The sequence below is a fragment of the Meira miltonrushii genome (assembly GCF_003144205.1).
Source record: "Meira miltonrushii strain MCA 3882 unplaced genomic scaffold FA14scaffold_4, whole genome shotgun sequence".
NCBI lineage: Eukaryota > Fungi > Basidiomycota > Exobasidiomycetes > Exobasidiales > Brachybasidiaceae > Meira > Meira miltonrushii.
Window position 1 is genome coordinate 976,825 of NW_020289946.1, and position 26,998 is coordinate 1,003,822.

The following is a 26,998-nucleotide window of genomic DNA, read 5'->3' on the forward strand; positions in this document are numbered from 1 at the left end:
TTTAGACGAAAAAAAAAGAAGTTTTCAATTCGGTCAGGCGCTGCGCAGGGCAGCGCGATGCAATTGATTTGTTGAAGAGGCAGTGATGCGGCTGTTGCTGTTTATCCATTAGCTTACCCTTGGCGTATAACAAATTAACATTTAGACTGATCATATACCTTGTACTTTTTAGGCTCTGATTGAATCTGCATGGTACTGTACTCTGCAGTAGTAAGGGTTGCTTGTCGTCAAAGTGCACTGAGATCGATGTATGCATACTCTCACATTGATCCTTTTGACCCAAACAACCGTGCCAACATTCAATTCAATTCATCTTGCTTTGCACAATATATCGTGTGCGTCTTAGCATTCGTGCATAGATGAAAGAAGCTTAAAAATAACCCTTTTGTTAAAGTACCCGCACGGCATTGATTGATACCATACAATCAAAAAGCACACAATCGACTGACAGCGAATTCATCCCGAAATTCACCTTTGTTCGGAAGTGTCACAATAATTGCAAATGCAAACAGATCGATCGAAGACTAGTGCATGTACCTTTTATTGGCCGATACTACATACATGCATACTATAGTTATTTGCGCACTTTCTAAATCATACAGCTTAAAACATAACGTAATTATTACCATCAATATTTTGTGGGACACAATTGTGAAAGCATTAAAAACAAAATAATTAAAATCGATGGCTCTCGGAAAATAGATAGACTGCACATGCACAGCAGTCATTCTATACGTCGAAACACACTAATCCTTCCCGTGGGTCTTTCCATTGTTCCAAAGATTCTTTTATACTATACATCCTTCCTAAGGAACATGAAACCAGTCAACATCTATTGACATGATTGTTTGTCCGTGGGGTGAAGAGGTGCATTCATTAATGAATATGCTGCATGTATTGACTCCTTTGTTCGAAAACTTCCACGCAAAAACTCCGACCAGATCCAGGTTTGTGGGAAAATTGTATCAGTCCTGTCGCGGTCCCGTCTGTCCAGTAAGAGAAGTCGGGTCCCGGAGGTAGGACTACCACGTACCATGGGAATTTTCCCATTACCTTTCAGAATGATTGCGTAATCAAAGGATGTTCACTTGTCAATCTTTTGAATTGAAGTAGATGACATAATAAGCAGGTTGCTTTGTGAACCTTCCTGTCAACCCGATTGCGACTATAGACTAGGTACTCCCGACAATTTGTGTCGCACACCATCAGTACGATTAGCTGGATTGTATCTGAGACAGTCAATTTTGCATTATCCCAGCATCGAAAAGTTCCTTCTGAACGAAATCAGCAAAAGACTCGAACACCTTGACAGGATTATCAGCACTACGCTTTTCATCACCTTGACGATATTTGCCAGTTTGGACTGTTTGAATGCGTGAAAAAGAATAAATCAGTCCCCCAAAACCCCCGTCTAAACATCTGTTTCCACTTACCAAGAACACGATCCAGTCCTAATTCGATCGAGTCACCTCCTAAATCCGCTTCAATATCATCTCCAACGATGATCGTCTTTTCTGAATCCTGTCCAAGTCCTTCTGCTTGACGTTCTTCATGTATATCATCTATACACAATTGCAAGAATGTTTTGCTTGGCTTTCCACAAACGATCGTTTGATCGGGAGAACGTCTTGTTGCGGCTTCCAAAGCTGCAATATATGCACCAGGACCCATGGATAATGGATCATCCGTTCCTGGACGAAAGTATAAAGCTCTATGTGTGGCAACCAAATGCTTTTGACCTTGGCTGTATTCATTTGACAGTATTCGAAATGCTTCATCTAGCCATTCTGCGTTGAATAGATTTGGTGCCAGACCAACGATGACGCTATCACACTTTTTAAGTTGATCCTTTTCCTGTGATGATAACTTTGAAGGTGGAGAATCGGGATGTGGGAAGAAAGCATGTTGTATGCTATTCTTTGCCTCAGATTGCTGATCTCCTTTGTCGTCCTTTGCCAATCGATCCCTAAAGCTGTTTTGCGCCGATGACGTGAGCAGTAAGAGAGGTTTCCATTGCTGCTTCAAGCACAATTGTGTACAAGCCTGTAAGCTCGTCATGATACGATCTGTCGTAACAATCTTTTCATCGAATCCAATCCGAACAAGCCGTTTTTGTAAATCTTGTTTAGATTCTTTGGTTGTGTTACTGCAAAATCGGACTTTTATATCCGAACATTTGCCCTTGACTGGCTTGGAAGAGAATAACCTGTTCAGAGCCGTAATTGCACCGGGACATGCTTGATCACCTATATGCAGCGTCCCTGATAAATCGATCAACAAGTTCAAACGCATCCTTCTGATTGTGATGGTTATCGGAAATGCATATGGAGGGTGGAGAAAGTGGTTTAGTTAGTGTACTTTCTCAAAAGTCCAACACACAACATCAACTGGCTGAAACGCGTACTGCTCGACTCTCATTCATTTTCAGCTTTTGATGACGATATGATATTAAAACGATCACAAAGATGATAAATATGATACAAATGTAAAAAACAGAGCAAAACTTGTGATAATGTACAAAGATGAGGGTATATAATCATTGTATGTTTACAACTATTTCTCAAGCAAAGCTTTCAACTCGCTTTGGCTTTCTACGCACTGGCAATTCTGCCCATGCTTCATGTCGACATGTTGGACAAGTTACCCACTTGCCGACAGTCTGTTGTTTAGAAACAAGAGGTGAATCAACTTTTGCTTCCGGTTCATTAATGAGCGTATTAGAGTCATTTGATCCTTCTTCAGCTTTTGCCTCTCCTACAATTTCTTCTGTCTCTTCTTCCTCCTCTTCGTCTGAATCATCTTCACTTCCGAGATCTGCTTGTTCCAATTTCATGCTCGTGCAGAGACAGTCAAGGTGTAATTTATGACGACAAGGCAGCAGGCTGATCAGAGATGTGACATCGGAAGGCCAATCAGATACCGTCGATTCTTCGCCTTGATGAGCGCAATCTTTCTCGTCATTGGGCGAATCAGGATATCTTGGCAAACAAGCAGGTGAATCGCATCTCCATCCTCGAGCACGTTCACGTAAACGAACTTCTTCACGTAATGAACGAGCTCTTGCTTCTAACTCTGCTTTCTTTTTCAGGTTATCCTCATTCTCGTTCGTATCTTGACGTCGCTGTCGTGTTTCTTGTTGTCTTTGTTGTTCTTGTTCACTTGCACTTTGATCAACCTTTTCTTTATCTAAAGGCGCACGACAGAACGGACAAGTCCATTGACTTGGTGGCGTATTGACCAACCATTCATACAAGCATCTGTGATGCAATGTATGATGACCTGCACAAGGCACAGCAACGACTTCTTCATCAATACTACTTTGACCTCCGATCCATTCTGGTCTATCTTCGCTAGCATATTCATCCAAACAAATACCGCATCCCAGCGCTGCCCCATTTCCGCCTTCGTTGTTTTGTGAACCTCCATAATCTCCAATATCACCCATACCCAATCTGGCCATTCGACCACGCAATTCGGCATCTGCTCTCTCGAGAGATCCAACAAAACGGGAAGCACGCTCAGGATCTGGTCGTGGTACTTCAGGAGGTGGACCGTACGAGACATTCAAGGCGATTCGGAATGGCGGTCCAGTGACAAATTGTGGCATATTGGGTGGAATTGGCTGTTCAATAGGCATTGCACCTGGTGGTCCGTTTGTGATGTTGGCAATCGGCCAAGCAGTATTCGTTTGAGCATCAAACAAAAAACTGAAATGCAAAGGGGAAGCGCCGAAAGGAACAAAGATTGGTGAATGTGGCAGATGGAAGCCTGATGCCAGCCCATTACCACGATCACCAGATAGACCTGCAGCTGTAGGCATTCCTGCTTCTGGTGGTGGAATTGGAATTGGACCTGGCGTGAAAGCAAGCAAGGCATCCCTTCCGTCTGGACCAACTGGCATGCGGAAAAACAGAGTGCGAGGACGATCTGTGGCATCGTCTGTCGTCTGACTTGCATTATTGTTTGCAGCGGATGTTGCGTCGTTCGAAGTGCTATCAGCAGTAGCATTATTGTTGGCATTCGATGGGACAGCAGTGGTCTCTGTAGTATTTTCATTCTGCGCAGATGATGCAGGTACCGTTGTAGTGTTTGTCTCACTGACACCAGAGGAAGCGGCTGTAGTCGTTTGAGGCTGTGAAGAAGGTGTGCGTTCGCCTCTTGCATCTACGGCAGCTTGACGAAATCCTGCCATGAAAGCGTCCACCAAGGCAGCAAATCCGCCTGCGCCACTTCTCAAATGAGCACCTGGATCAACTGGGAATGGTGGTGCTGGTGCTGCATTTTGATTAGTTCCTGAGCTGTTCGATGATGTCGTTTGTGGTTGGGCTTCAGCTGTCTGAGCTTCGACACCGCTCAGTGCTGACCGTGCAGAGGGGTGTGATGAAGATTGTTCATTATTGGTCACCGGTGGTTCGTCATTTTGCACTGATGATTGCTGAGTAGGTGTGTGAGAGCGGTTTTCGTTTGGCTCATCTGAGTTAGAATCAGGTCGATCTGCCATGTTTCCCCTTTGAATAAATAGATGATCGATGATCGTGGTCAAAGCGAAGAATAGAATAATAACGCCCCCTCTCTCGTGACATGTATTATTGAATAGTATTCTATGGATTGCAATTCCGTGGGGGACAATTAGTGTATGCGGTGGAGGCTTATTTTGCAGCTTGCATAAATAATTTAACACGGCAAACAAACGCCCTGCCTAAGAATTAAGCTCGAAAGCGTTAGAAGCGCAGAGAAGGCGTAACGGTACAAATTGTCCCAGCCATTCTAGAAGCGTCGATGGTAAAATTAACCGTTGGCTTATTAGTTGCATGGAAAGTTAGCTTGAACCTTTCTTTAAAGCTGAGGACTTGCTTATTCTTCACGTGATAATGCATCTTCCTTATGATATGAAGGGACATGAAAAGCAAGTCTAGTATGGTATTATATAACCATTCTTAATACCATTCCAATTAAGATCTTGATCAAGCTTTTTAGCTTTATCCATTCTTTATCGGATTTTTGATCTTTTTCCTCTACGACGACGCGTATTTTTCGGATTTAATGTTTGATCAAAGCCACAATCCGATCTGATCTGCTTACAATATACTCGTGCATACAGATCGGAGAAAAAATACATTAAATAAAACAGTGCTTGGCCGTTTACAGCCTGACGCCAAGTGGGAAAAAAGAAAGAGGTAAGGGTCATTTGTACATACCTCTCTTCTCTCTTATCAATTTCCATCATTCTCTGAAATATTGCTGCTCACGGGAATAGCAAGATGAGATCTGAATGGAGATAAACCACAACACAAAAGATTCCCGCATACCCCATCCCAATCACGGTAATTTCCCTACAGCAACGACCATTTGATCAAACCCCAATAGCATCATTCCTTGCAACATTCTTGTACATAGATTTGGAAACATCTTCTCAGCGGATCGACAGTCTCCTCACATCCAACGCCATTTCCTTCCATTGCATTTCTCTCCACGCTTTCAACGTGAGGCAATCCTTTAATACGTAAAATTGAAGCATATAAAAGGCGACGGTGATTCTACGACAAACTCTAGCTACGGCCAACTCCTATCCCACTTTGCTGCAAAGATGGGTTGCCCATTCGCCATGTTTGCCAGCATTACCGGCATAAATCCAGCCCATCACAGTTCTTATCACGCCAAACATGGACATTCAAGTATGGCATCCACTTCTGCAATGATGATGATCGATGAAACTGAAAAAGATACACTAACCGAAAAGATGAAAGAAGCAACTTGGGCCGTTCATCGTCAATTAGAGAGATCGGTTGGTGTAGCAGCATTGATGGGAAGAGGTACGGATGGAATGCCAGCATTTGACCGAAAAGATTATTTGAAATTCTTGATTATGTTGACTTGCATTTATGCTCAAATGGAATCGATCATCATCAATGCCGGTCCAACGATCAAACAGGCCTGTCTGTCAGTCTTACGAACCGAATCACTTTTACACGATATTCAAGCTCATTTGGATGAATTGTTGTGTACCTCAAATGCAGATATAATGGATCTTCTTGAACTACAAGATGAGCACCAAGAGCCTTCTACTTCCGAGTCTGGTATCGATTCAAAGACTTTCCTCGCCTTTGCCGTGCAAGATGCACAAGTCAATCTAATACAGGATGGAATACTCCCTGATGATACAGCTCGACTGAATATGGATTATATCAATCTCTTGTCTCCTCGTCAAGTAGATGCTGTCGTGGTCTACATTCGTCGGCTAAAGACGCTATCCAAAACAAATTACGGCGATGAAGGAATCTCATTCACCCCAACAGAAGGATGCAGTCCGATGAAGCAGACGTCATCCACAGCTTCTAAGATTCATCCTGTTCTAGCACATGCTTACGTGCGATACATGGGTGATCTGTCAGGAGGTCAACATATGCTCAAGAGACTTTCGAAACAATTCGCAATTCAACACACTACCCCGCCACTGGATGATGATGTACAACATGGATTTGCATTTTACATTTTTGACGAACCTGCTAAATTGAAAAAATCCCTCCGTGATTCTATCAACAATATTGAAGCGGATCAACTATCCACTCAAAGGATGATCGAAGAAGCAAAATGCGCATTCGATCTCCATCATGCTTTATTCGAATCCCTACTAGACCTTTCAAACAACGAAGAGGAAAATTCGTTCAAAGAAGATCAAGAAGATTCTTTCTTTGCTTTATCTATACCTGGTGCATTTCCTACAGCTTCTTTTGTACCTTTTGCCGCAATTGCTTCTGCTTGAATTTGCTCCAATACTTCTTTGTAAAATAACTCTAATCTTTCGACATCTAAACAGAATTCGATAAATTCTTTGCGAACACGATCTGCAGAAGGAAGAGAAGGTGAATTGGCTGCATGTGAACCGTTTGTACGGTGTGTGTGTGAAGGACCTGCGCCAAGGTTTGGCGAGGGTGGGATGCCACCTTTGTGTTGCTGCACATGTTGTGGTCTATCCGCTGGCAAGTGGGAGTTGAACAATCGATTATCCAACCATAAAAATCCTTCATTGTTTGGCAACACTTGCACGAAGGCCACTCCTGATCGATGAACAAATTGACTGAAATCGAAATGATTTGGACGTGATCTATACTCGATCGTCACATCTTTGTTCACATTGCGATATCGATCCGAAGCTTCTTGATCTAAGATGAAACCGAACTTACGCAAGAGTGCATATTCGAACAAATAAGTGGCAGAAAGATGTTGCGGAAGCCAGCCAGCGTAAACACTCGTGGGAGGTGGATGCAAAGCAAGACTGATCGGCAATGGAGCTTGGAAAGGATTGTGCATTGACACATCCTTGATTTGATTGATTGGCGCTTCGATCAAACGAAGACCATATCTCTCAACCGCTCGTGTCCATCCTTGCACCAAATCCTCGATGAATCGCGCAGTAGAACCAAGCCAATGAATTTGAAAGTTGAATCCATTTGCGGGATTATGGGTCAGATCAAAATGTAAAAATGCAACCTCTGCTCGATCACTTCTTCGGCTCGGATCAACATCAATGATGATGCTACGGCTCATCAATACACGTTTAGAACGATCGCGTCTTGCTTTTTCATCGTCACCATTTTCATCTTCGCTTTCTTTGCCGGGAGTGAGCCAATGCTGATTGTCCCTAGCTGTCGTTCCTTCTTCCGCTTTTGCCATTTTTGCATATTCTGTAGCGATCCGGTAGAAATAATGGCCGTCCAAGAAGCCGTGGTAATCGTGAACGTGCTGTAAGAAGCCTTCTTTCAACAATCGTTGACCCCATTCTACCGCTGCATCTCTTGAAGGAATATCAATATACTCTTGGCATAGCCACGTCACGAAATCATGACCTGAAAATGCATTGCGGTAGAGAATCTTGTTCCACAAACGATCATTGATCTTGAGACCGAACTCATTGTCTGAGTACATGTCATGCACCAATGTTGCCTTATCTGTCTCAGCTAGAGGTCGTCTTATACGCCCTTTTGTTCCTTGACCTTGCTTTCGCGATTCGTACTCCTTTTTCTCTGCATCATGAACTGCTCTGATCTGATTCATGAAGTCAACGTCCTTTAGACTGACGGCAGGATCCAAAGAAGTAGGTATGAATCGTAACAGTGTAGAATTGCTCTGTGGACGTGCCTGCTCTCTCTGTCCGGTACGCTTTCCATTCAAATTGTTGTTTCTTGGCCGCCAACGAGCTCGATTGAACAAATCGGCCAATCTATCCATTCCCGCCAATCGCACCTCTTCATCGCTCAATTCTTCCCCACTGGGACCACGCAATGTCTGAGGACTACCTTCGCTAGGCACGACAACAAATCTAGTACGCCAATACCTTGTTGATTCAGTGAACGATTCTTCGTCACTATGACCTGCAATGACTGCATCCAAGTGGGTCCAATTGTATGCACCAAAGTCCGGATAGCGGAAGACTGAATTCACCGTTTGATATCCGGCCAAATTTCGTGCCCACACACAACAAGAGTATGTCAAAGGATCCGTCTTGTACTCAACCCTTCGTACATACCTCTTTACGTGGATACAATTCGAAGATCGATCGTAGTGAATCCTATGAATTTGATTTGTCATGCTCAGGAAAATCGGATTGCCTGACGCCAAGCTGCCTGGTTGAAATAGCTCCCATGGTTCACGAAGTCGTAGATTGTCGGGCATTGCTGAGGCAGAGGTGTGTGTATTACCAGTATGTTTTATTGGGACAATGAACTGATATCCTTGAGCCAAACGCTGAGAGGCCATTTCTCGCATCACTGCAAGAGCAGGTGGCGTGCTCGTAGATCGCTTGACAAGGAAGCTGGTCATGTCAGACGAGATGCTCATCTGGTAAGGATACTCTTGCCAATGTTCCTTGAAGTCCGCCTCGCTGGGAAGATAAAACGTAGTCAACGGTAAACATGCAGGCGTTGTCATACTTCGCCATTTCACCACATGTTGGTTCAGTCTTCTGGGGAACGCATGCTGCCAACGCATAATCTGGTTGTTCGAGGTCGCTTGCAGGCTTTTCCGTGGGTTGCAAGGATTTACCAAGGTTTGCTTTTCGACCTGTGCTTGGCTGACGTATCGCAGTCTTGCCTCCTCTTCCTCTAATGCTTGTTCAAGTGCTGCATCTTGATCATCGACAATAGGCTGACCATCTGCATCGATAATTCTCGTCGTAGTAACAATGTCAGGAAAGCTCGTCTTGCTCTTAAGGCCCTCGGTAGCGCCATGGTGCGAAGGAATGGAAATCGGCGCTGGTCCTGCTTCATCGTCAATGGTATTTCTTTCAGACTGCTTCGGATCGTCAACATCATCTGAGACTACTGAGGCTGGCCTTGATGTAGATGACACTCGGGCTGAAGACTGTTCTTTGAGTAGAGCTTGAATTTTCTTTGATGCATTCTTGGACGATTGCTGTTCTTCACTTTTATCATCATACACCTTTTCGTTGTCTTCATCTCCTTCTTGACCTAATGGTACACCTAGCTTACCCTTGAAAGCTGACCAAAGCCATGAATATCCTCCCTTAGTTTTTGATGGTGAATTTGGGCTTGAAGGAGAGTTTGGCGTGCGACTTCCACCTTGTTCTGCACCTACCGCCCGTTGAGCGCTTTCAGCTGCTTTACCTGCTTTGACATTACTGCGGCCAGGCTCAACCTTGAATGTTACTTCTGTCGATCCTACCAACGCTTTGGCTTTACCCATATCGGACAGTGGCCTTAAGCCGCGGTTGATAGTGCTGACACTGTACACTGATCCGGCGCTGGATTTCCTTCTCTCCATCTTTTCGGCTAATCCATTTTCATGTCCATATGAATCAGTCATGAGCGTGGAACCGGAAGTGGAAGAGTTCATTGTTCCACTACGAGATATGTTTGGTAGAATACTGATGCGCTTCTGTCGAGGTGAGGCAGGCTCGTTTTGTCGATTCCATGCATCTTTCGTTTGGGCTGTTGAAGAATTCTCCTCCTCTTCATGTGTGTCCAACCTTTCATCACGAGACTCTAAGGAGCGCAACGTAAATCTAGAGTCACGAAGAGAGCGAGCAGATCGCTGCTGCTTAGATGGAGTTTGTTGTTGCGATATAGGCGATGAACCAGTAAGGTTTTCCTTCCTGCCAATAGGTTGCTGAGAAGATCCAGGTCGAATACTCGAAGAATTGGCCGATGGTAGTGTTTGTCGCACAAGTGGCGGAGAACTGGATTGTATCTGCCCGGCAAGATTCTTCTCCGATACGCCCTGCACCATCAGAGATCGGAATGTTGATGGAACCAGTTCCAAATCTCGGAATGTCTCTTTGTCAAATTGTTCTCGTAATAATCTATGTTGCTCACGCGGATTCATTCCAGTAGTGTCTCCAAATGTGTCCGGCAAAAAGGCATATAGCCGATTATGTCTTGCACTTGCACTTGACGAGAAAGGTGTAAGCGCTGCTTGGCTACTTGACATGCTTCCAGATCTTCCTAAGCTCGTGCTCATCGCTACCACACCTGGTAAGCGGCCAAAGTCAATGTAGGGCAACGAGATATCGCTAATTTCGTTCTCCATCAGTCCAAGCATTTGGACTTCATGCATCTTGCATCGTGGCACGAACCGATCTCCTCTGAATGGCTTGTCCTGCTGCAAATTATAGAAGGAACAATCAACCCAATGAGGAATACTATAGAAATCAGTAAGTGGTGACGGTCTAATGACACCTGTAGCAGAAGTATAGCTGGCAGAAACCTGCTGAGGCTGAGTCTGTTGTTTGCTTGGAGAACCATGTTTTGGATCAAAATATAATGGGTCCGGGTAACTTGCTTGTGCGCCTGTGGTTGCATTATGACTTCTACCAATGGATCCATTTGCTGTTGAGTTCCGCATAGACCGTCTTTTCGTTGAAGTGGAACCCGAAGCAGATGCAAAGGTAGCTTGTGTGTTGCTCAGATCAGGCATAGGCACTGGACTTTGAAAGTGAAAGAGAGGCACGGAGTGTAAAGGCATCTTTGTCAAGCATACAAGATCAAATCCGATTCCATTGTCGATCAGTCTCTCAGTTGTCAAACGCAAGAGATTTTTGTCGACGTCAAAGTGCCCTGTTCCTGCCGTCAACACTACCAAATCCAGTCCTGTTCTGTTTAAATCTCGGTCGACATAATGCTCATCGAAAGGATTGAGTGCCAAATTGATCGCTTCAAGTATATTTCCTTCATGAGAAGCAGATAAAGAGCCTGCCAAGAGAGCGTGATCTGTTCGTAATAAATCCGCATGTCTCTCTTCCAGCCACGGTGCAACTGCAGGACCAGATACGGGCTGACGTAAGAGGAGGATATCGTGTCTGAAACGGAAGAATTCCTCTTTCAACATCGTCAAAGCAGTTTGCCAGTCACAATCCGATTCAAGATCGACCATAACCTTGTAATAATCTATATACCAACGTCCTTTTCCTCCCTCTTCTTTACGCAATGGCAATTCGACTTCTTGAAGCATGTGTAATTCGGATTCATCGTAGTGGACTCTTGCGAAGAGGATGATACTGATCACATGGGTAGTATTGCCCGTCTGCCAGCGCCTTATCAGATCTGGCAGAAATCCTGACAACGCTTTCTCGTAATACAATTCTCCATCTTCATCGAAATCCCACATCTCGGAGGCCATCTGGATAAAGACGTTGTACTTTGCTGATTCTGATCGAAAGATTGCTCTTGTTTGCGGGCCGACATAACCTGACATGACTTTTCTTTCATTAATGAATATTCTTCCAATCGTCGCACGAACACATCCTGCAAGAGTCACCCTTTGACCAACGTAAACGCATGTATCCTCCAAAAGTGTCACTAAGCGCCACATATCTGCTCGCCCGACATATTGATCACGAAAGTACAGCTCTATGTGAGAGATGGTATGTTCAGATCGAGAGACTTTCGATAGTATAACCTCGCATCGATTATGCAAGTGGAAGATATTGGCGATATTTTTTGCAATACTGAGCTGTAACTGAGATCCGCTACGATCTATGCAATCCAAATCTCCGACTGCTTGACTGGCTTTAAAGAGAAATGTTCTTTTCGACAGTCCTGCCATCCGTCTCTTACTGAGTTGACGATGATTGCTCCCATGCCGATTACTGCTACGTCGACCATGGGATTGGTGCAGATGTCCGGTGCCGGTAGTACTCTGTTCATCAATCACAGGATTGCCCATGCTGGACGTCTCTGGTAGCCTCACTTCCAGCAATTCTGATCCATCGCTCACTCCTCCGAACGCTGCGATCAAATCTGGATTCAGTACCAATTCATGTGTACTAAAGTTTGGCGGCTCATGTGTCCATAGCAAAACCGGTCTTGAGGTGAGAACAGGTCGATTTAGCGAAGAGCTTGAGGTATCAGTTCTTCGCGATGAAGATCTCCTTCTTTCGGCGATGCTGTTTCTGTACGGAGATCGGGAATGAGAATTTGGCAAATTGAGAGAAAATTGATCTAATCGAGAATTGTGGGGTGGCATGGAAGAGCCACTGGGTATATGCGAATTCATTGCTGTGATAGGATTGAACAAAGCCGTGCAAATTTAATGCTCTATATCCGTATTCCCATGATTGTCGCTTCTGAATGTGCTTTAAGTTGCTCTCTTTGTCCTCAATGAGGCCTGCTTATGGCCATCAATGACCTTCTTCTTATCATGGAAGAGTGAAAGGGAGAATTTAATGTAGCTTGGCCCGTGCCTTGTCGGCCGATTCCTAATCTTCAGTGCTACAGCTTGTAAAGAGCATCATACGCTTTTAGTTAGGAAGAGGCTTGCGTGTGTAGTGCGCACGCGCCTTGACCAGGAGGCACAAATCCAGTCTATCTGTCAATGGAGGTTCCATCCACAATTTCTCCTATCCAATAAATGCCTGGGAAGCAAAAGCCAAATCAGCCCCATCCTTCACCATCATCGCCATTAACGTTTGGGCTTTACAATTTCGCTCTCTTTTGCTTGACACGGAAGAGTACGAGAAGGCGGCATTGATCAGGCTGACAGGCAGACTTTCACCTATCTACATTATACTTCCTTGGCCATTGTTTAAGAAAGCCTTGCTGTCAAAATGGCTGAAGCACGCATGTCTGATCGGGAGCTGTTTGAGCTTAACTCAAAAGCAGCTGTGCAAAATTACGACGTTGAGCCTAGATTGGATTATCGTACTGTTTCTGCCATTAATGGTCCTTTGGTCATCTTGGATAATGTCAAATTCCCTTCATACAACGAAATCGTTTCTCTAACTTTGCCTGATGGCTCACAACGTGGAGGTCAAGTGTTGGAAGTTTCGGGAAATAAAGCTGTCGTACAAGTGTTCGAAGGTACTTCAGGTATCGATGTTCGGGATACACACATCGAATTCACAGGTTCAAGTATGAAATTGCCCGTCAGTGAAGACATGTTGGGTCGTATCTTCAACGGATCCGGTAAGCCAATCGATAAAGGACCTAAAGTGTTTGCTGAAGATTACCTGGATATCAATGGATCTCCCATCAACCCATACGCACGTGTCTATCCTGAAGAAATGATTCAAACTGGTATTAGTACAATCGATACAATGAACAGTATCGCTCGTGGTCAAAAGATTCCTATCTTCAGTGCTGCCGGTTTACCCCACAACGAAATCGCTGCTCAAATTTGTCGTCAAGCAGGTTTGGTCAAAAAGGGCGATCAAGACGGTGCACACGGATCTAAGCCAAGCAAAGGTATTCACGATGATCACGAAGACAATTTCAGCATCGTGTTTGCTGCTATGGGTGTGAATATTGCAACAGCAAGATTCTTCCGACAAGATTTCGAAGAGAACGGAAGTTTGGACAGAGTTACTCTTTTCCTCAATTTGGCAAACGATCCTACTATCGAACGTATTATCACACCTCGTCTTGCACTTACGACTGCAGAATACTTTGCTTATCAATTGGAGAAGCATGTGTTGGTCGTTCTGACAGATATGACATCTTATGCTGATGCTCTTCGTGAGGTTTCCGCTGCTCGTGAAGAAGTTCCAGGTAGACGTGGTTACCCTGGTTACATGTACACAGATTTGTCAACCATTTACGAACGTGCAGGACGTGTGCAAGGCCGTAATGGATCGATTACTCAAATTCCTATTTTGACTATGCCTAACGATGATATGACCCACCCAATTCCCGATTTGACAGGATACATTACCGAAGGACAAATTTATATCGATCGTCAATTACACAACCGTCAAATTTACCCACCCATTCAAGTTTTGGGATCTTTGAGTCGATTGATGAAGAGTGCTATCGGAGAAGGGATGACACGTAAGGATCACGGTGATGCATCTAATTCGTTATATGCATTATATGCTACAGGACGTGATTGTGCAAGTATGAAAGCAGTCGTTGGTGAGGACGCATTGAGTGCAGAAGATAAATTGAGTCTGGAATTCTTGGACGCATTTGAAAAGAGATTCATTGCTCAAGGAAGGTACGAGAACCGAACGATCGTTGAATCACTTGATATCGCCTGGACATTGATGAGAATGTTGCCCAAAGAGATGTTGACACGTGTTAATCCCAAGATTTTGAAGGAATTCTATGGTCGTCGTGCACAAGGAAGTTTGAAAAAGGCAGCGGAAGAGGCTGATCAGGGTGCTAAAGTGGACGCAAACAAGAAGAAGGATAAAGGAACCCGTGATGGTGATTCCAAGTTGGTTGATGATGAGTAGTTAACAGCATTCATTATTTCTTTTTATCCTTGGTTTCCTCCATTCTCATTCATCAGTGTTGGTCGGCATTAATTATTTCATATATCTCATGAGCAATCAATAAACGATCTTAGAAATAGCAGAGAGAGTGTGATGTTTGATTGACCTTTTTTGACTCACGTGGTCTTGAACGGGCTTACCATTAATCTGGAGATATTTCGGATCTCTCGAGATTGCAACGATCACCATTTCCCATGACCAATGTGTAAACTAGTACAACCAATTACAAGCCGAATAGGAGTGGGGTCTTTCCCTCATTTACAGTTTAGCGTACATGGGAAAACGCTAAGACCTGTGAGCTCATGTAATAAATTATCCGATCATGCTGCCTGTTAACCCATCCCCCTGCTTTTTTATTTTCTCCCAAGAAGCCGATTTGAAAGAGCTAAGGTTTTATCCGTTTTTTTAAACTAAACTTGGCAAAATTCACCTTTTTGTTTGCCCTTCCCGTGTTTACTACTATCCGCAATCAAAACAGCAAGAGAGGCTCGATCGTTTTTTAGCTGAGTTTGGATTGAAAGATGAATTTGGCTAAAAGATTTAAGCGGAGAATGCTAGCAATAAAAAAGGAGGCGTTCAATTTAATAAAAACTGTTTGCTAACAATGCAAAATATGTATGTACATTCAATCGGAGACCAAAGCTATGATCGAATAGGGAGCGCTTTGAATATAAAACAATTAATTACAATACAAAAAAAGGGTCAAGACAATTATTGATCACAAAATATGTAATTTAACGAGAGATTTCCGCCCGTGTTGCCTAAAATAGGTTTAAAGTGATTGTATGTATGTATGTATTTTTACCCGCTCTGTCTGTTGATCATTGCTTTATTGCTCTTTTTTTGATGCATTCATTGTCTTAAACAAAAAGAGACACAAAACCCGGCGGACGATCCATTGTTTGAATTTTTACAAAAGGGCTAGAATCGCGCCCACGCCCATCTATGCGTTGTGCACAAAAACACTGTTCATACGGGCTATATGTATCGAATGATTTATTATTTAAAACGCCGATTGAATTTTTATCCGGCACAAAACCACATTGTACACATATGCAAAAAAAAACTTTTCTCTTTGTCCCGCCTTGAGTAGCCAGCCATCTTGGCACACACAAGAATGAACGAGACAATTTGGGCGTTTGCTTGCATATTATGCATAATGTGAAATCCATGGAGAAGAGGGAAGCAAAGCAACTCGAGCAAAAGGAGGGAGGAAGGGGCATACAAAGGGGGGATTCACACATTCTAATGCATCATCTTTTGTCGGTCATTCGGGAAAAAGAAAAGAGTAATTTTGATTGTTTCATGTATATGTCCCTAAAGAAATGTAACAATTGGGTGAGACTTTTTATTTGGACAGGTTAAGTGTGAGGAAGTGCAGTGTGAATTGTTATCAAAAGTAGCACACATAGATTCACCGGAACCTTTTTTCATATGGCCTTTACAGGGCATACAACCTATTCTGATCGTTACCATCATAGTCGCGGCAACTGGCAATCGCCCTCCGTCATCTTCATCACTTCTTCCTATCAAGGGCGGCACTGGCAGTCGGCTTCGAATACCTAGCAACAAAGCATCACATAAGCCTTCTCCTTTCTGAAGGGCGAACAGGAGGTCAAGGGTGATTGACTCATAGCATTCATTCATCAACTTCATCGATTCACATCTCTCCCCCACGTTCAGAATTCGATAAACGACTTTTCAAACTTCACCGCCTCTTCCAAAACTATTGTTGCACAGCCAAACAATCTTCATAAACATAAGTGGGCCCGTAAGGACAAGGTTGTGTACGATTGATTTCCATCGTCAGGAGCCCCAACTTATAACGACACACAGCCATCATTTCTCCCTCTCGTCGTCTTCTATTCAGGAACGCAAATTTGAGTGGACACTGCCATCGTTTATTCATTGCATACAGCCTCACTTCAGCAATACCGTTTAGTCAATCATTTGAACGCATTTATCCACATCCAAGTCACTTCACCCATTCACGCCAAACGTCAGAAGTGACTAAGTCTTTTTGATCGACAATTGACAAATCTTGGCGGCTATCCGCAAACTCTGAAAAGCAGGAACAAGTCTTCCGATAGAAGCTGATCGACCATCGTATACCGCACTCGGACCGTACGGATTTGGTGATATCATCGAAGAAAAGAACAAACTGTCGGATAAACGATTTGGTTCGGAGAATCAGTTCTACGTCACTACAGTGTACCGTTGTACAGCGTTTTTCTCACCAATCTTTCTGACCCCACTCTTACAGCTCTCATCCTGGAGCTGTACCTTCGGCGCCGGTTTGAATATTTGGATTCATTGCCAATCCGTCTTTTTCGCGTCACAGCCACGGTACATAGCAATTGAATAAAGGCACAACTCGGCTTTCTCCCCCTCTCTTTCACGGGGGATAAGGTTTAAAACGCTTTATTTATTAACGGCGTTTCGTGATCCGAAATAATAAACAATTTCACTTCATTCGTCCTTTAACTGCAATCTTGTGATTGGCAGCGTTAAATCAAACAGGACGGAGTATAGCGTTTCCGAAAAGCGCTGTGCAGCCTTTGGTAATCAGTCCAAACAAACACAATAAACGGTTCCTTCGATCATACCTTGCTTGTCAATAAACGATTGACAATTTTCTTCGAAATTTCAGGGATCCGCTATATTCGGCTTCTGAAGTGGAAAAAGAAAAGCTATAAAGAGTGTCGTCATTGTGACCCCTCTCCCAACTTCTGTAGAGGGGCATTCATTTTACGCGCCACTTCTGACGGTAAAGCGGACAAAAAAGGAGCATCAAAGTGGGCGTGGTTGAATCACATTGGAAGACGAACGCCCCCCGCATTAGAATTCCTTTTCTCTCCTGACCGTTTTATGCAAGCCTCATAACGTCATTGAGTGCTTTCCAACGTCAAACTGTCTCTTGCTTCGCTGCTCAAGTACTATTTGCGTCTTTTTTCGACTGAGTCTTGTTGGATGATTGTGTAAAGAGTTGGCCGTCATCTCAATTTCGTTCTTTGCGCCACCATCTTTTTCCATTCCAATTTCCTTCAGCAACATTACAATCCCACCACAATGAGCGGCGAAGGTTTATCACAACGTGGGGCAGAGTTCCAATTGCAACCTGTGCCTGCCTCAAAGCGAAAGCGTAGTACAGCCAACAATGAAAAGCCAAGGATATGGTCAACAGCTGTTCAACAGCCAACGAGACATATAGTACCTTCAAACAAGCCAGTACGTATGCGAAGGTCACAAAGTGTTCCAAATATGAAAGCAAAGTATTCCTTGGATCTTTCCACCAAAGCGCAACATAGCATCGCAGTTCCACCAAGGTTGGCTCAAGCTTGGAATCCGGCAAGAGGGTGGAAGATTGCATCAACCCAACAATCACAACCAAATCATACATTAATGGCAGGTGGTCTGTCATCCTCTGGCTCTTCCAACATTGCAGGTCCTTCAGCGTTGCCTGAACAAGTGCACTATGCCAATACCAATCATGTGACCGTCGCAAGTCCTGCAGTACCTCATCAGAGCCCAACCGTTTTCACTCCTTCGGTCTTTCCACCCATCAATTCGCAAACATTAAAGGAACTCGACCTCCATGAGATTTTGAAAAATCCGCAATTGCGTCACGACTTGGTGTTTGACGCCGATCTGCAATTCCGACCTAATTTCGACGGTGAGAGAGGGAAACGGAAGAGGGATGTTTGCAACAAGTACTGGCGAGCTGTTCAAAGAGAGATACAAAGCCGATGTGCTTGTACTTCTTTCTATGGCGGTTTGGAATTGCCATGTGTATGCGCTTCTAATCGCCGTCGTGGAAGCGGGCTAGGAATGCAACCGATCGCTGATCCGCGCTTCTTTGCGCGCATACCAAACTTGATTGCAGAATTACGTTGTATTTGCCTTTCTATCCTACCGACATCTTCCGGTCGATCATTCACAAATGATCCAATTGCTTCTGCACCTGCAATAAGTAATGGCAACTCATTCGCCAATCGTCAACGTGATGCTCTTTTGTTACATCGTAAAGGTCTCCGAAATGAACCTCAGACAGCACAGCCGCAAAAGCCAACTAACAAATCCGCCGCAACTCCATTGACGCCATCTTCAGCGTTTGTAAATTCTTCGCTTTTTGCATCACCCATCACTCATGCTAGTGATGAACAAGCTATCATCGTACAATGTCTCGATCCAGGCTTGATCATGCAACAGCTGTACTATGGCGGTTTGGATATCACCGGTTTGATCACTACAGTCGGTTCAATCCTGAAGCAACATTGCGCGCCAATGCGGGATTCATTGATTGATAACATGATCGAAACAGTGACCAATCAAGGCGATGTGACACGAAGCCTACGACAATGTTTTGAAATTTTGGAATTGATGAAATTGGACGTGGCAAATCATCAATTGAGCACCAGTCGTATTTATTTGGTCGAAACAGCTGCCGAGTTTGAATCAAGATGGTTCCGTGATCAAGTTTGTCGTGGAAAGCTTTCGGTGCAAAGAACGGTGACTTGGTTCACCAATGCTATGTCGAAGTATGCTGAAGATCTTGATGCTTCGATCAGCAAGACGGAACGTATCTCAAAAGCATTCGATGGAGGTGTGTTGGATTTGATCTTCGACCCTCCAAGCACTACCTCGCCTAAGGCCACTTTCGGTAATTTCTCTGCACCATCACGACTCTCCTCTTTGCATCCAGTCGGTGCTCAAGCTGTTGCTTCAATGACTTATCCGGAATCTTTCCAATTTGATGCTTTCCGTTTGTTGACGTTCCACGGAGAAGTGACTGACATTACAGTCGTTAGTATGCTGTTGTTACTCTACCGTCAATTGGCATGCTCGCCGCAAAATCTCGCTTCTACCAAGTTGCCATTCGATGATGAATCTTGCAAGCCCAGCGCTTCTGCTCTAAGTGCACTGGCGTATGCTCAACAAGGTAGTATCAAGGGTGAGATTTGGACTTTATTACGAGAAGCCGAGGTGGAGAGGTCGGCTCAAGACCGTATCACAACGAGTACAAGTACAGCTGCTGTTCCTCCCACACCAGGTGGCGTGGCAAGTAGAGTACTGGACAGCAGATTGACCTCATGGCGAAAGGTTGTCGGTGATATTGTTTTGCAAATTGCTGCACGAGCAATTCAAGTTCAAGTCGATGCACGCAAGCAGCAGATGCAAAAGCAAAACAAAACCTTGGAAGTGGACATGGACGTCTCTGTCGGAGAATTGGCGCCTTCGCAGGCGACAATTGACCTTTTGACAAGATGGTTGGAGACAAACATTCATTCATCCAGTGCGATGTTCAAACTGTGTCGTACACGTGTTCGTAATCTGTTGGCCAAACTGACCGTCACGCCACCTCCTGGAATGGCCATTCCTTCGCCTCTTGAGTCACCTCATACACCCTCTCGTTTGAGCCGCAAACGATCTGCTGTTGAGACTGCTTTGCCCTCTGCTAAGCGTGTCCGACTTTGTCCACCTCCCATGTCGCCACGCGAGCCAATTGCAAGTGTTATCCCTGATGCCGGAGATTTGGAACCGTTCGTAGCAGAGATGGAGTTATTGGCGGAAAGAATCAAGAAAGTCAAATCATTCCACTTGCAAGTTTATCGATCTCACTATGAACATATGGCCGCTTCGCATCATCAACGAAAAGCACAAACTCAACGACAACATTCTCAGCTTGCAAGTACGTCAAAGCAACATCCTGTTGTATTTGTAGATTCGACTGCCGTTTCTTCAGAACAAGAGCAAGCACTTCAACAAGCTCCACAAGAGCAAGAACAACAAAAAGCATAATTGCACTTATTACTCTACTTCTCTTCTTTTGCTTTTTATCTTTTCAGCGTTATTCTCCTAGTGAGATACCTACAATATCTTTTTTTCTCAATCTTATACCGATATCTCTGCGCATCTATCTGTTCCCTTTCCGCTGCATTTTGTAATTCTTACGTACATATCTTGACAATCAATTCAATCCAAAAGTATATGATGAAAAGAAAGATTGATTGGGTATAAAAAGTGGGTATAGTAACAGTACAAAAATAACTTCCATAATCAAGCTCTTCCTTTCTTGGCCGCCACTGTTTGTAACATCGTCGTTCGACGGGCTGCTCGTATTTCGGCAGCGGCGATTGCGTCCGATTGTTGTTCTTCCTTTTTTCCTCTTCTTTCTCTTCGTTTGACCGAACGAAGGACTTTTTCGAAATGCCATTCGCATAACCTTTTTCCTTCGTAAACGAAATAATCGTGTAAAAGATCTTTACAGAATTCTTTACCATTATCAAATTGACAAGTGAAACAATGTTGATGAAATCTTTCACCTGTTTCGGTCAATTGACGACATTGACCTTCGATTCCTGAATTGCAACCTTGACAAGTTGTGCCATTGAGCATATGATAATGTTGCGAGCAATATGCAGCATTTTCAAAGACATAAAATGTACCATCATCAAAAGTGGCATCGCACTGTAAACATGAAAAGCATTCACGGTGGAAAAGTCCTGTCAAAGCGCCATCTTTACTGCGAACGCCAACAGTTTTAATGGCTTGTTTGCATTTCCTGCATTTTTCCAAATATAATTCTGCATAATCATCTACGCAGAACAATTTTCCGTCACGTTCAACGATCGGTTGACCTTTCTTGAATGTGGCCAAACACACGCTACAAAGTTTGTGTTCTCTCGTATCTGTTGTTCGTGTTCGTGAAACTGTCGGTCGAGCAATCTTTATGGGTGATACATCATCTTGTGCTTTGAGAACGAGTTCAGATGCTCTTGTCACTGCTAAATTTCTCTGCTTCAATGAAGTTTCAGATGGTTGTCTGACATGATGAGGAACACGACCGGAATGCTGCTGATGAGAATGTTTTTCTTTCACGCTTCTCTTCTTTGATTTAGACTTGGGAGAAGATCCGTTGGTGATATCATTCATCAATCCTTCGATGTCGTCCAAATTGATCTCCTTCTTTGATGGTGAATTAGACTTGGTACTGCTCACCATCTCATTACTCGAACTTGGTGTCAAGGTTTCAGGAATATGCTTGACAAATAATGAAGAAGCAGTAGATTTAGTGCTCGTCGTTGAAACTGTAGATGATTCAGATTCAGCGCCGCGTCGATGTGATCGATTTTGCGAAAATTGTTCAATAGGTGAAATATTTTTCGCTCTCGCTTCTGCGGTTAGTTTTGCCGCTGCTCTATCTATCAAAGCTTGCTTTTTTGCCGCTCTTTGTGCTTCGATTTGCTTTTTACGTTCTGACCTTTGTCGATCTTCTTCCTCATCATGAGAGCCAACCAAAGGCGACAAATTCGATCTCGGTGAACAACTCGTATCCGATGGCAACTTCTTCGTCTTCAAAAGTGGCGAAGGAGATGCGCTTATAGTTGAAGCCGTCAAGGCTGACGATAAGAAGTTGCGATTCACAACTTCATCTTGTGCTTTCTCATATCGATCAAAGAAAGGCGATCGAGTTGAAAGGTTTGATGTGCTGAGAGGTGCACCTTGATCGGGCATCGGTGAACAAGATCGACTCGAAATTGAACCTGCTCCTTTTTGCAAGAGCGGTGAACGACAAGCATTCTTTACGCATTCATGTTGCACCAATTCTTCAAACGGTATTCGATCACCGCAATCTGCACAACTTGCTTTTGGAAGAGGCTCCAAGATTGTTTCACGAGCCACCATTCCTTTCGCGTCGCCGCTCAATGGAACGGTTAGATCAGCAGGTGATTCGACTGCTGCTTCTGATTGACGTCGGAAAGCAGTATCATCAGTTGAACGAAAATGTTCTGATTCCTCATAATCATCTTCGTATACTGTCGCTCTTGCATTTGTTGCAGTAGAAGCCCGTTGCTGCATAGGTCCTCTCACTTCATTCACCTGTAGCATCAATCCACCAAATCCATCAGATATCATTTGATTAGGCTCTTCTTGCTTTTTGTAATCTTGCGGTCTTGCCGTACTTTGTGAATCTGTATTTTGCCTCCTGAAAGACAGTTGCTCTTGCGAGCGATTTGCATATTCGTCTGAACTGTAACTTCGAGATGCTGTGTTTGCGTTTCTCGACCCTCCGCCCATTCGTATTTCTTCATCGGATGACCTCTGTTGCATATGCGAATGATTATCATGCTGTTGGTGATCTTGCCATTGAGATCTACCTTGTGATTCATACGATTGATGACCGAAATCAGCAGAAGAATAGTCATGCTGATTCTGTTGTCGCTGTTGTTGATATTCGGTCGCTCTGATTGAATTTTCGTATTCTTTTTGAATTGGATCTGGTCCGCTAATCTGGCTATCCTGTTCCGCTTGCCATCTTCTCTCTTGTGCAGCCTTTTTAGCTGCCATCCTTTGGGCTAGCCTTCTTGCCCCAACTCCTGCCATCCCTGGCCCTTCATCTCCTTCTCCTACATCAATTGCATTATGTGCTGCTTGATTGTAGTCGTATGGGCTGTGAATATGTTGATATGACGGTTCAAACATACTGTATCCGTTAATATAATTGTTAAAACTATTTCCTGAAAAGTATTGCTGGTGATGGTATTGATAAGCCATGATTGATCAACCTTTGGGCTCTTTTTTTGTATTTGTTAAGATTGCATCAATGGAATGTGAATAATTGAATGAATGCGTGACCGAGTTGCCATTGAAGATCCTAGGGCCATAAAAACGCCGAGAGGGGCACTGTTTATAGGCGCAATTCAGGTCGTCAAAGAGGATGATTTTCAATGGGGCGGGAAATGGTCTGATGACGCAAGAGAAGAGCCCCTTTGTACCTCGTTGAATGGTTTTATTTTTCGATTGACGAAAGGTGGATATGACGCATAAAAAAACAAGAAAAAAAGGAGTACCGAAGAATGGTGACCTCCTGAACGAGCGAAATGTGATGTTGTTGAAAGAAAGAAAGTGGTAATTATTTCTCCGCTTTTGCTTTTTTATTCTTCGAAAGGACGGTACCGTTTTGAGAATGAATAAATGAACCTGGTCGAGCGCGAAAAGATGAATTGTTACGTGCCTCTTGAAAAATTGCCGAATGAATGCCAAAAGTGGTTGCCTTTTATTTTTTACTCCGCTTATCTTTTTAATCCAGTGCTTGATTGGGCGGAGCGGGGACGGTTTACTGCTGAGTGAATGTTGAAATGAAGTAAGAAAGAAAGATCATTCCGCGTTGATGGAAATGAATTGATTGAATGATTGAGAGTTTTGAATGACGATCGCGTTTACCTTTTGATCTAAGAATAGCATGTAGACCCTTTAAACAATACTGCAGATTACCCGGAAAATAGAAGGGTTACCGAAATTTGGATGCAAAAGGAAAGTATAGCCTTCTTGCATACGTCTCTCGCCAAGAAGTCCTTGGAGAATGGGGATATCAATTGAATCTATTAGTGTAAATCAGACTGCATTCCCAGTATGCCGGCGGCAAAAAGAATGATACTTCTAAAGTACGTCCCGATCTGAGACAAAAAAGAAAAGGATTCATTAAGGGTCAGTCAGTATCTTTTTACTGAATGTATGCAATGAAGATCCAAAGATGACCATCAATCACAATCAATTAAAACCCAAGGTGTTGGTTCACACACACACACAAGAGACGCGTAAACTGCTCTTTTTACGCGTCTCTCTTCACAGCACAGTACAGCGCGCCCGCACTTTTAAAAAGTGAAACAATCAGCCTGCCTTATGCTAGGGGGTTTGGTATGTTGTTTGCGTTGGCGTCAGAAAGTGGCGGTGAGAACGGCAAGCCTCTGTGTGTGGCTATTCAACGGGAACCTTGGCAATAAAATAGACGGGCGACAATACTCACTGGGCTAAAGATTTGAACAAGTCGTGTGATTGATGTTTGATCTTTATGATGATGGTGATAATGATGATTAAAGGGTAGAGTTTTATACAAATATGAATCAGGGGTAAGATCTGATTTCTTGGGAGTATATGTTTGTTATGCAACTTCGACAGACAGCAAACTCTATTGTACTCAAAAGATTAGACTAGAGAGGATCTATGCTTCTTTTATTAGAAATAAAGAAGGCGTATAGATGAGATATATTGACTGCTTTGCCGTTGGATGTGATTGACAGATAAGCGGGGAATATAATTTGTATGTATTATTCTACTACTGCATCGGAGATCATCTGATGGTATGCGGCAGAAGTTATTTTTATGTTCCTTATGATTAATTTAGCCTCAATCAGCCAGCCAGCATCTTTAAATGATGCATTCAAGTTCTTTCTTTTAATTACTGCATACATGCACACATACTTGGAATCGCCAATGCAGCTTAAGCCCTACGCTAACCCGTTGTAAGGCATCCCGCCCGTTGATGTACTTGCATGCTTGTTTAGCTTTTTATAGTTAGGCACATACAAAACTTAAACCCAAAGAATGGGCTTAAGAATCTGCAAACAATTCAATTTAGGATAATTCTAGTTCATATTCATACTCTTGATCCCGTTTCTGACCTCGATTGCGTTAGACCCACTCGTGCCGCTCTCGATGCTTGGACTTGAAAGTCCGAACTCTCTTTATGAAATTAATATATGCATTCACGCAGGACCCCCCGCTCAATTCACTATGAATCATCACTTTCTCATCAATCACAAAAGCCGCTTGCGGTTCGTGATGGCCAAAAAAACAATTTAATTTAATCTCTTTCGGCACGGCGAATTGATCTGTTCATTTTAGATGCCATCCGCGGATTTAGAAAAGTGCCCGTTGATAGTGTGTATTGTCCATGATGATATGTCAGATGATTAAGAAATGTCACTAGGAGAGTATGATATTGAAAAGTCTCATCTCGTCAATTCTATGTGAAAGCAAAGTATGATACAGTAAGACGGATGGATAATAAAAATACAGTAAAAGCAATTCAGGCCTGCTCTTGTACGCTACATTGCATTTCAACACCAAAGTACGGTCCATCATGATCATCAAGATCAAATTGACCAAAATGAATGGTATCTGAACAATCCGGATTCTCTTGTCCTGGACAAGAAACCGTATTTGTTGACAGTGCATTTTGTGCGTCACGTTTTGTCAAATTGCTTGGTTGAATCCAAATTTCTCCCGAAGCTTGTCGAAAGCCAAGGGCTTGAAATGGAAGGTGTGGAACAGGATCACGTTTGTTGATAATGTGCTTTTGGTTGGGTAAAATTTCATCAACCATATTTGCGAATTGTTGATTGCCAACTCTTGGCATTCCGAAAACGACTGTATCCAGTGTGGCATTCTTGAATTGATTTTGAATTGCCAATGCATCAAAAAGTGCAATTGCAGCTCCCAAACTATGACCTGTGATTGTGATTGTTGCATTTGGATATTTTTGTCTAGCGCTTTCAACCTGTTTGAGCACTTCATCAGATGTTTGTAACCATGCGTTCTGGAATCCAGCCGCAACAGAAATCGGTTGAGAATCTTTTTCTTGTTGTCCACCTGTGACTTTTTTCTCAACTTTTGTCAAGGATGTATGCATGCTTACTTGATTGATTCGAATATCATGTTCAACACTAGCAGCAGCGGATGTATTTGTGCCTTGATGTGCTACCACGATTCCTGCTGTTGGACTATGTGCGATAAAGACCATTTGTGAAGATGTTCCATCGCCAGCTTTCCAAAACACTTTTCCGTCATTTCCCACTTTGGATCCTATCTGTAATCCTGTACAGTAGCTGTTCACGGGGGGGAAAGTAATGGTTAGTATTTGAGACATAAATATATCCTTCATGGTCAGAATACTCACGCATCCGCTGCAAAAGTCGCTATAGAAGCATATTTGTCCGCTTCGCTGATTGCCAAGAAGGAAGGTGCTTTATTATTTGCTGAGATTGGAGCAGATTGTACTTGAATTTGAAAAACGATCGACCATAGCAACCAAACCGACAAAAAGTTTTTGAAAAGCAAAGATGACATTTGCTATGATGATCAATGGCCTGCCTTGATTAATTGGTGAATGGTGATAGGAAATTGTTGGAGGAGGTGATGGAAGTGATGAGACAATGAAAAGTCCATCCATCTCCAATGAAATTACATCCATCCATTCTAATCTCTTATCATGGCCCTTATTATCTTATCAGGAACACCGTCCGGATGACTTTGAATTGCATTCTCAGGAACAACACTGTACACCTGCATCAATCTGAAACCAACAACCATTGAACCAAGAAAAAGCCGGATGGAGTTGAACAAGCGTACTTTCATGCTCAAAGAGGTTAGCTTAGTTTTTATTTGACCCGATTTGGTTTACATAAGCGCTAGTAACACGTACGCGCTCGC

The 26,998-nt window shown here is 43.4% G+C and overlaps 8 protein-coding genes across 8 annotated transcripts; 3 read left to right on the plus strand and 5 right to left on the minus strand.

Moving 5' to 3' along the window:
- Positions 1–1,032: 1,032 nt before the first annotated feature.
- Positions 1,033–2,341, minus strand: FA14DRAFT_78512 (uncharacterized protein). Its single transcript, XM_025502886.1, has one exon. It carries the CDS (start codon positions 2,290–2,292, stop codon positions 1,336–1,338), a length of 957 nt encoding a protein of 318 aa, XP_025353136.1. The 5' UTR covers positions 2,293–2,341; the 3' UTR covers positions 1,033–1,335.
- Positions 2,342–2,426: 85 nt separating this feature from the next.
- On the minus strand, positions 2,427–4,745 carry FA14DRAFT_78507 (uncharacterized protein). Its single transcript, XM_025502885.1, has one exon. It carries the CDS (start codon positions 4,499–4,501, stop codon positions 2,561–2,563), a length of 1,941 nt encoding a protein of 646 aa, XP_025353137.1. The 5' UTR covers positions 4,502–4,745; the 3' UTR covers positions 2,427–2,560.
- An 842-nt stretch (positions 4,746–5,587) lies between these two features.
- FA14DRAFT_181513 (uncharacterized protein) lies at positions 5,588–6,578 on the plus strand (the record flags this gene model as incomplete). Its single annotated transcript, XM_025501104.1, has 2 exons — positions 5,588–6,466; positions 6,552–6,578. 2 exons carry the CDS (start codon positions 5,588–5,590, stop codon positions 6,576–6,578), a joined length of 906 nt encoding a protein of 301 aa, XP_025353138.1.
- FA14DRAFT_162096 (uncharacterized protein) lies at positions 6,267–12,650 on the minus strand. Its single transcript, XM_025499424.1, has one exon. It carries the CDS (start codon positions 12,508–12,510, stop codon positions 6,676–6,678), a length of 5,835 nt encoding a protein of 1,944 aa, XP_025353139.1. The 5' UTR covers positions 12,511–12,650; the 3' UTR covers positions 6,267–6,675.
- A 274-nt stretch (positions 12,651–12,924) lies between these two features.
- Positions 12,925–14,810, plus strand: FA14DRAFT_137941 (V-type ATPase). The gene has a single exon (XM_025497045.1). It carries the CDS (start codon positions 13,061–13,063, stop codon positions 14,684–14,686), a length of 1,626 nt encoding a protein of 541 aa, XP_025353140.1. The 5' UTR covers positions 12,925–13,060; the 3' UTR covers positions 14,687–14,810.
- A 2,984-nt stretch (positions 14,811–17,794) lies between these two features.
- On the plus strand, positions 17,795–20,524 carry FA14DRAFT_181516 (Tcp11-domain-containing protein; the record flags this gene model as incomplete). The annotated part of the gene is made up of 1 exon (XM_025501105.1): positions 17,795–20,524. One exon carries the CDS (start codon positions 17,795–17,797, stop codon positions 20,522–20,524), a length of 2,730 nt encoding a protein of 909 aa, XP_025353141.1.
- Positions 20,525–20,735: 211 nt separating this feature from the next.
- On the minus strand, positions 20,736–23,491 carry FA14DRAFT_78578 (uncharacterized protein). Its single transcript, XM_025502888.1, has one exon. The coding sequence runs from the start codon at positions 23,279–23,281 to the stop codon at positions 20,783–20,785; it is 2,499 nt and encodes an 832-aa protein (XP_025353142.1). The 5' UTR covers positions 23,282–23,491; the 3' UTR covers positions 20,736–20,782.
- Positions 23,492–25,595: 2,104 nt separating this feature from the next.
- FA14DRAFT_181518 (alpha/beta-hydrolase) lies at positions 25,596–26,635 on the minus strand (the record flags this gene model as incomplete). Its single annotated transcript, XM_025501106.1, has 2 exons — positions 25,596–26,394; positions 26,466–26,635. 2 exons carry the CDS (start codon positions 26,633–26,635, stop codon positions 25,596–25,598), a joined length of 969 nt encoding a protein of 322 aa, XP_025353143.1.
- Between the last annotated feature and the right edge of the window lie 363 nt (positions 26,636–26,998).